The following is a 9,544-nucleotide window of genomic DNA, read 5'->3' as shown; positions in this document are numbered from 1 at the left end:
AGGTCGAGAGTTGAACATTGCTTGATGCGTCTTCGGAACACATCTCGTCACACCTGCGAGACAGGAAAGGAGAGCGGGGGGCGTGGATCTCTCTAGCTATCATGGTTGGCTCCATGAGGCAGCCGTACCACACCGGTGAGAGCGGAGCATCCCCGTGGTACAGGAGAGGGCCAGCAGGACACAAACACACACACACGGAACCCGTCCCGTCCGACGCGTCGGTCCGCGGCCTTGTTTATAACCCTCAATCCCTCATAAAACTCTCTGAATTATTCATGGCTCCTCCGCCAGCGACAACACTCTCTACTCTTTTTTTTTTTTTTTTGAGGATGGGGTCGTGTATGATTCAGATAATGTCTCCTACTTTACTCCCTTAATGTGACAGAGGTGAAGATTAACGGCCATCCCAGCCTTAAATAACCAGTAAAGCTACTAATACATGCACAATACACACACATTATATACATATATATATATATATATATATATATATATATATATCCTCGATTTGTTCGAATACATGTAGCTCCCTCAGGGTCAGGGAGAGATGGTATCTGTTGCAACAAGCACCCCTCCCACCACCCACGTCAGACGACCTCTCCCCCTCAGGGACTTTCAGGATTTACAACAGTACAAACACTCCTCTCCCCGGGCATGAGCAGCGGATCCCGCTAAACGGCCGAAAGTTCGATCTAATGAAGGCTTTAGTAGCGCGCGGCGGGAAAGGCAGGAATGTAAAACCATAAAGTGTACTGTACGTTATCAGCTTCATTCTCAGGCAGGATGTGTGGCATTCACAAACGAATAAGCTTTCAATGCCACGGGGTAGTTACATACAGCACGTGTGGACGACCTTCATGCACACAACATACGTTGGAATGCTTTAAGAACATAAAGAAGCATATGACTGATGTATAAATACAACATAGATGTACCTGATTTATACATATAAACCCATATAGTGTATATGCACGGCATATATATATATGACTGCTTTCATACACACAGCACATTTGGCTCATACGTATAACAGCATGTATAACGGATCTACATACACATGAATATGAATACTTTATACATACAGAATACATGTGACCGTTGCTATACAATGCATACGCACGCGTGCTTCAAATCTCACAACATGCTCTTTGAATATCACATAAATAACTACAAAAATATTGATATACACTATTTACATACTTTATTCTCTTGCTCGACATCAACACTCACCTCACATTCTCGAAATTCACACCGCTTATAGAATTACAAAACATAAACTATGCATTTAGATCAACAAAATCAAGGCGTATATATACATGCAAAGTGGGAGAATGGGGGGAGGAGGGGGGGTGCCTGGACGAGTACCGCTGGGTTGCCGGGCATGAAGCACTGGGGAGGGCCGTCTTGAGAGCCCACAAGAGAGGCACGGTGCCACAGACAGCTGGTCAGCGGCACGGGTCAGACACGCTCATGGCACAGGGGAAAGTCTTTTTAAGTAACTGAGAGAGAACGTTTGCCCCCCACGGTGGCTCACATGCCGGGATTAACGTGAGGAGGTACGACGTGTGGACACACAGTAAGGGGGATCTGGGGGTTGGGGGTGGAGTTACATACACGCCGGGGAGAGCGGACTCCACGCGTGTGCTGAGGCGGCGCTGTAGGCCTCCGTCAGGCCCTCGTCCTTGATGCGCGCCACGTCGCTGTGGGCGGTGGCCAGGCCGCTCGGGTAGACCAGGTCGGGCAGGATGAACATGTCGGCCTGGGTGGTGGTGTGGCTCATGGCTGGCGACCCGCCCGACTGCGGTGACCCTGTGCTGTTGTGGTCCGAGGATTCCTCCTGCAGCCGCCCGCCGCCGTACACGCCCGCGGCGGCGGCGGCGTGAATGGACTCGTAGGAGGGCGAGGATCGGGCGGTGGTGTAGCCCTGCGCGATCGTTTCGGCGTAGGTGGCCATGGGCGTGGGAGCCTCCTGCGGCGACCGCTGGGCAGAGTGGGATGTAGTCGAACTGGCGGAGGCGTTGGCTAGGCCCACACCGCACTGCTGGTAGCCCTGGTACAGCCCCGCGCCATGGTGGCCTGGGTGAGGGTAGCTGCCCTGCAGCCCCGTCGTCCACTGGTAGTGCGTGGGCGTGGCGGCCGTGCAGGGCGCGGCGGGCACTGCCTGCTGGTGGTGGTGGGGGTGGGGGTGGTGACCCCACGACTGCTGCCGCCACTCTGCCGCCAGCCCCGCCAGCCCGTAGCCGCCCACGCCGCACTGCTGCTGGCCGCCCACGCCGCTCACTGCAACACAAAGACATTACCGGTCAGTAGTGCGGGGTGACCTCCCCTGCCGCAGGGCCACAGAGGCCGCTCCAGCAGGAGTGAACACAAAGCGCCCATCGCCAACACGGCATCTCACCGCACCTTAGCACCCTCCCCTCCGCCTCAATAATCCTCACCAATCTCCTGGGCAAACTTGTGCGCGTAATTAATTTATTGGTCTCCCTGGGAAAGAAGGACCTACGGTACACGGTACGAATGTCCCTCCCACGTCTTGACGAGGTCGTAAACGCTTAGAAATCAACCTCCGTTTTCTAATCACAGTTGCATTTAGAGGTTTACATTTACCCACCTGGGCCAAACTAACGCCAGTAAGAGACAGGAACAGACTGGTCAAGAGGGAGCATTTCGTTGAGAGCTTCTACAGGAGGGGGCATACGCCGCTATGCCCCACCATCGCTGGAAATTGTACGAACGTTATCAGTCTGATCGACCGTCGTAAAAGGCACCGACCAGGCAGGTCCACACACACACACACACACACACACACACACCATAGCCAGTAACACAATAAAACTTACGTCTTACGTCCAAGCCGTAAGATCAGAGACACCCAGCTCTCGACACACCCGTGGGATGACACTGTCTCGCGCCCAGCTCTTCTTATGGCTAAGAAGGCGGGAAACCAATCAAAATTTATTCATCTTGTTTACTCGTCCTCCACGGAGCCAGAGGCAGCGACCCTCGCCAGACAAAGTACGGCATCAGGCAGCTATAAAACCATCGTCCTCCGTCAGGCGGTAGATCGGCAAGTCACGGGGGCCTCCTGCCAAGTCTCAGGATGAAGAATCGTCCCTCAGCAGTTGGCGGGTCTTGTTTTGCCGAACAACTGGGTTCACCGCCGCAGCTCAGAACGAGCATACATGCGGGTAGAATATTTTGATTGCATAACAAACTGCAGAGGGAAACCTGACGAGGACTGTGACGTGCATACGACCACCAACACCACCCCAGCCAACCACATGACTGACGGTCGGCCGGAGAGGACCTGCCTGCTGGGGGAGCGGGGTCAAGGAGGACGACTTCTGCTGTACCCGCCACCACCATTCACCCACGTCACCATCACATTGATGATACGTAGGTCTTTCCTCACTAAATTATCAGTATATATATATATATATATATATATATATATATATATATATATATATATATATATATATATATAGAAATATATATATATATATATATATATATATATATATATATATATATATATATATATATATATATATATATATATACCATCTGTGTGCCTCATCACTAACCCTACTCCAACAGCCCACCTGGGCTCCTTAGCGTCCTTACCAGCGTCCTTCATACGCCACCATCACCTGTCTACCTCAAATACTGGAGTGTCCCACGAACCCTCCCCAGTGCACCTCGCCACCAATACATGCCACATATACCATCCCAAACCCTCATAAAAAGATAATGATTACCCTGACAATACGTAACAATAACACCTTCCTTTTCAATCACGTATATAGCTTAATGGCACGACGCCTTTTAAGCTAGAGAAGTCTTAAAGGAACGTCTGGATTATATATATATATATATATATATATATATATATATATATATATATATATATATATATATATATATATATATATATATATATATTTGGCTCGACTTTCGAGATTAAATTCATGTAATGTACAGTTGCAACTACATGTTCTCGTCCTAAAACACTGGGTTTTCAACAGAGGCATCAGGGTAATCCCAATTACTTTTAAAGTTCCTTTGATTAGTTAAGTCTGATCTGCTCGACTGGATAATGTCTGTCCAGAAATCTTGGTTCCTGGCGACGTTAATAAGAGCGAGGACGAGACGACACCAAGACGGGACTCAGGTTGGTGGAGGTGGTGGCTGGCTATGTGAGAGTGCCAGACGTATTTGTACAGTCATACATGATAATGATGCTTGATTTACTGTGGGCAGTGAAGGTTATGTTCCCCAGCCAGAGCTGAGGTTAGGTACTGACCTCGTAACCTTGACCCCTTGATAACGACGGTACGACCCTTGGGTACGACGGTACGCCCCTTGTGCACGACGGTACGCCCCCCTCGAGCACTACGGTACAACCATTGTGCACGACGGTACGACTCGTGGGCATGATACCATGGCCTTTGACCTGAAGTGTGGCAATCAACCTATCCCCTTTTACGATCGCGTTGGGAGCCACATCAACACACCTAAAAAAAAAAAAAGTCCTCAGGGATGGATTAAAGTTGTGGGGAGGAGAATAATGCTGAGCTCGGGAAACCCTCCAGGTTAATTCTGTTAGGGTTCCAGTTATTCATTTACTCGAATGTAAGGAGGATGAGGCATTGGCATCTGTTCATCCATGCAGTGACATCCCACTTGTTGAACTATAGGCTGGGCATGAGAGAGAACAGGGGCACTTGGGAATAGTTTCAAGTCACCACTTTATGGGCCATATCAATACGTGGACCCCGTGTGCAACGACCCAAGATGGCATTGCAGTTGATGGAGGTGGTGTTGTTGATGCACCGGCGGGTAAGTGCACAGGGCGTCTTTTGCCGAGCCTATCAGAAGGACGCGAGTGTGGGAGAGCAACGTCCGTTCTACTGGGCGCTGAGGAAGCTCTCGTCTGATTTCAGTTCGACGTTCTCAGAAACGTATTGCTTCCTATTCCTGTAGGAGCAGTCGCGGTACTCACTCGCGTACGGCGAATACCAGTGTTCCAATGTATCAATACGTACAAAAGAACCTTATAAATATCAAGAGCATCCATCATAAAGTCTTTTGACCAACCCGGGATAATATAGCAAAAGTGAATACTGTCATTTTTTCCTCTAAGATTAAGTCATCTGACGCAACCTCACTAACAGTGAAGGCGAACAGGTTTGAAAGGAAGGGGGGGAAAAAATAACGTGAATTAGCAATATCAACCGTCGAGATCTTGGGAAGAGTTGGAAAGACTGGTGCAACTGAATAGTTAATCACAAGCCGGGAACTGATCTTTTATTGCTTTGAAAGCCACGACCTCAAGCAGGGGTCAAGTGTTGTTTACGATTTGTAAAGATAATACTGGTACACCACTTCCACAACAAATAATTTGATCTTACGTTGCTGTTTAATAAGATTCAGGGTCCATAAACTGTCTTATATTACATTAGCAAACAATCCCTTTACATATATATATATATATATATATATATATATATATATATATATATATATATATATATATATATATATATATAATATTTATATCTGGTAAAGTCATGTAAATAAATGTTAAGGATTACGACGTCTCCATTCGTTTACCTTTATAATAGTCAGTCTTGTTTACAGGTATACCGCATGTAACTAGGTTCCTAAACAAGCCTTGTACAAATCATCGAGGGTCAACGATTAACTGGAGTCCAAACCGTCTGTTGGATGACCACAAGAAACGGAAATGATCGACCATACGACATGGTTGACTGGTCGGTTGACTGGTTTTCTCGGGCTTTATCGTACCCATCGACTACCAGGGTCCATTTGATGTCGAGAACGTCATTTTCGGACCACGAGTCGAAATAACTTGAATCCAGAACTCATGCCGACCTATATCAACCCCTCTCACTCCATATGTTGTCCCTCGTACAACATGGGTTTCGATTGTTTTGTTCGAGAATCCGCTTCCCAGCAGAGAGTTCGACTAGCAGGTATATATCAACATCCTCCCACCTTTACCCCAAATATCTATGCCTCCTCGCCATTTCCCGCATAGGCGAGGTAGCGTCCAGGACATACTGCACCTCTGAGGAAAACCTCTGGCTTGGTTCCACTGCCAATAATACATAAATACAAGAATGTACGAATCAGTTCATCCTGACCTGCTCACGAAACATTCTCACTGACCACTCAAAAATCTTCACCTGATCACGAAACTCTTGTGAAAGCAAGAAAGACAAGGAAACGTTAAAAAGAAATATGATTCGGGCCAGGGAGGTGCTGGCTCGTCTTCCTTGAGCAGAATGAAGTAAACTGGACTCTGTCAACCCTCCCCCCATGAAGGGATCACGATACATTTAAATACCCGTAACAGAGAAGAAGTTGAGGCATGTAATACTTTGAAAGAACTGTGGAAACTGACCTTCTAACTTTAAGAATGGCCTTTGGAAAATGATCATCAAAACCTATTAGCATTCACAGTACCATAATAGACTTTCCTCTTTCATCCCATGGGAGTTCTTAATGTGGGGTTCTAGTCACCTATTCTGATGAAAGAGACCAATGATTTCCCACGTGGATTATCTATCAGTCACCTTTCACCGGCCCCCCCCAGCTCCAGCCCGTTCGGCAAATTCATAAATAGTAGTTTAAATCAAATTAATTTTCTTGAGGGACAGCAGTCACCACTGAGTGGCATCCACTTTACATCCGTCGCTCACTATGTGTCTTGCATCCATCATCCATCTTGGTTCTTAAATCCATTATCCAGTGTCATCACTCATGTATATCATTCATTATGTTCCTTACATCCATCATTCACTGTGTACCTAACTCATCATCCACTATCTACATGCATCATCCACTACGCACCGCTCTCCCACCATCCACTGCGTACCGCACTCCCATCATCCACTGCTTACCACGCACCCATCATCCACTACGTACATCATCCAATATGTACCACACACTCATCATCCACCATCCCTCACACCCACTATGAACACATGTATACCACACCACCAAACCTTGTGTACTTCATCACCTACTAACCCCCATCTCCTCATCACTCATTATCATCTCGTGTACCTCATCACCTCCAGGAACCCTGCTCCCTCATAACCTGATAACGCATCTCAAGCATACGACTCGCTGAGTTTATCCTCACCACTCACAAGGGTAATACGTCACTCTAAACCCTCACAAGGAAACAAATGGATGGAGCGAGTTCATACAATGAGGTTAACCTCACCTGGAGGCGTCCTGGTGGCCCTCGGGGTCGGGGAAGTGTAGGGGACGACCCGATGATTCCTCATGTTGACGGCGATGCGGGAGGAGAGGCTGACGGGGGGAGGAGCCAAGGCCACTGCCGTGGGAGGAGCCTGCCCGTACGCCACGCCCCCGCCGCACATGCCGGCGCCGCCTCCCATGTACCAACCATCTGTGGACCAATGATGGGCCGATTAGCGAGACGCCATAACCTAATCCGATTGGCCCTGCCAAGTGTGGTGTGGGTGGGGCTTAGAGTATCAACAAAGACTGACACAGCTTATCTGGGGATAATTTATAAACGTAAACAAAAAAAAAAACAATTTACCGTTGAAATTTATTCTTGGAAAATTGATCTACGCGTCAACCCGGCCCCATGACTCCTACATGGGTTATTTCATCTATGAATAAATTTTTACGTGAATCGTACAACGAGGGTCAAGGAGGGGGAGGAAGGGTGGAGGAAGGGAGGACTGGGGGGCAGAAGACGGAGGACCTGACGTACACTGCTGGTGATGTGGCTGCGAGTAGGTCGCCATTATGTCGCGCTGCGCCTGCAGGTCCGGCCGCTCCTTCGAGTCCAGGAAGGCTTTGGCGAACGGGTTGTGCTTGATCTTGAGCGCGGTCACCTGCAACAGCCGGGGAACACGAGCGTTAATAAAGAATAATGAAAAAAAAAAAAACATTCTACATCATATACGATATGTTCCATCAGTCGATCTTGATCATAAATCAAAAATCATCCTAAAATATATCATTCTCAACTTGCGTTCCATGATATAAGTTAAAATCCTACGAAAAGACACGATATAAAGCATTTCAGTCGCTTCCAGGCGAAGCAGTAAGGTCAGGAGGAGGGAAAAGCCTAAGGCCCAGTCCTCTGTTCTTAACGCTACCTCGCTAACGCGGGAAATGGCGAATAGTATAAAATATATATATATATATATATATATATATATATATATATATATATATATATATATATATATATTATCCCTGGGGATAGGGGATTAAGAATACTTCCCACGTATTCCCTGCGTGTCGTAGAAGGCGACTAAAAGGGGAGGGAGCGGGGGGCTGGAAATCCTCCCCTCTCGTTTTTTTTTTTTTTTTTTTTTAATTTTCTAAAAGAAGGAATAGAGGGGGCCAGGTGAGGATATTCCAAAAAAGGCCCAGTCCTCTGTTCTTAACGCTACCTCGCTAACGCGGGAAATGGCGAATAGTTTGAAAAAAAAAAAAAAAAAAAATATATATATATATATATATATATATATATATATATATATATATATATATATATATATATATATATATATATATATATATATATATATATATTTCCCTGGGGATAGGGGAGAAAGAATACTTCCCACGTATTCCCTGCGTGTCGTAGAAGGCGACTAAAAGGGAATGGAGCGGGGGGCTGGAAATCCTCCCCTCTCGTTTTTTTTTCTAATTTTCCAAAAGAAGGAACAGAGAAGAGGGCCAGGTGAGGATATTCCCTCAAAGGCCCAGTCCTCTGTTCTCAACGCTACCTCGCTAATGCGGGAAATGGCGAAGTGTGATTGGTTCTCAGTGAATGTAGGTTTGCGGCAGGGGTGTGTGATGTCTCCATGGTTGTTTAATTTGTTTATGGATGGGGTTGTTAGGGAGGTGAATGCAAGAGTTTTGGAAAGAGGGGCAAGTATGAAGTCTGTTGGGGATGAGAGAGCTTGGGAAGTGAGTCAGTTGTTGTTCGCTGATGATACAGCGCTGGTGGCTGATTCATGTGAGAAACTGCAGAAGCTGGTGACTGAGTTTGGTAGAGTGTGTGAAAGAAGAAAGTTAAGAGTAAATGTGAATAAGAGCAAGGTTATTAGGTACAGGAGGGTTGAGGGTCAATTCAATTGGGAGGTGAGTTTGAATGGAGAAAAACTGGAGGAAGTGAAGTGTTTTAGATATCTGGGAGTGGATCTGGCAGCGGATGGAACCATGGAAGCAGAAGTGGATCATAGGGTGGGGGAGGGGGCGAAAATTCTGGGAGCCTTGAAGAATGTGTGGAAGTCGAGAACATTATCTCGGAAAGCAAAAATGGGTATGTTTGAAGGAATAGTGGTTCCAACAATGTTGTATGGTTGCGAGGCGTGGACTATGGATAGAGTTGTGCGCAGGAGGACGGATGTGCTGGAAATGAGATGTTTGAGGACAATGTGTGGTGTGAGGTGGTTTGATCGAGTAAGTAACGTAAGGGTAAGAGAGATGTGTGGAAATAAAAATAGCGTGGTTGAGA

The 9,544-nt window shown here is 46.8% G+C and overlaps 1 protein-coding gene across 2 annotated transcripts in view; it reads right to left on the bottom strand.

Moving 5' to 3' along the window:
* Positions 1 to 687: 687 nt before the first annotated feature.
* Positions 688 to 9,544, bottom strand: part of byn (T-domain transcriptional activator brachyenteron) — a 60,919-nt gene continuing 52,062 nt past the window's right edge. Inside the window, exons 5-7 of one of the 2 annotated variants that reach the window (XM_071692894.1) lie at positions 7,781 to 7,904; positions 7,259 to 7,447; positions 688 to 2,280 (exon numbers count right to left, since the gene is read on the bottom strand). In XM_071692894.1, the coding sequence (XP_071548995.1) occupies positions 1,607 to 2,280; positions 7,259 to 7,447; positions 7,781 to 7,904 (987 nt within the window). In that variant the 3' untranslated portion in view covers positions 688 to 1,606. The remainder of the gene's footprint in view (positions 2,281 to 7,258; positions 7,448 to 7,780; positions 7,905 to 9,544) is intronic. The other variant, XM_071692893.1, reaches the window with a different exon arrangement.

This window comes from Panulirus ornatus, chromosome 55 (genome assembly GCF_036320965.1).
Source record: "Panulirus ornatus isolate Po-2019 chromosome 55, ASM3632096v1, whole genome shotgun sequence".
Classification (NCBI taxonomy): Eukaryota; Metazoa; Arthropoda; class Malacostraca; order Decapoda; family Palinuridae; genus Panulirus; species Panulirus ornatus.
The sequence above is the reverse complement of the archived record's forward strand: the minus strand, read 5'-3'. Positions and strand labels throughout refer to the sequence as shown.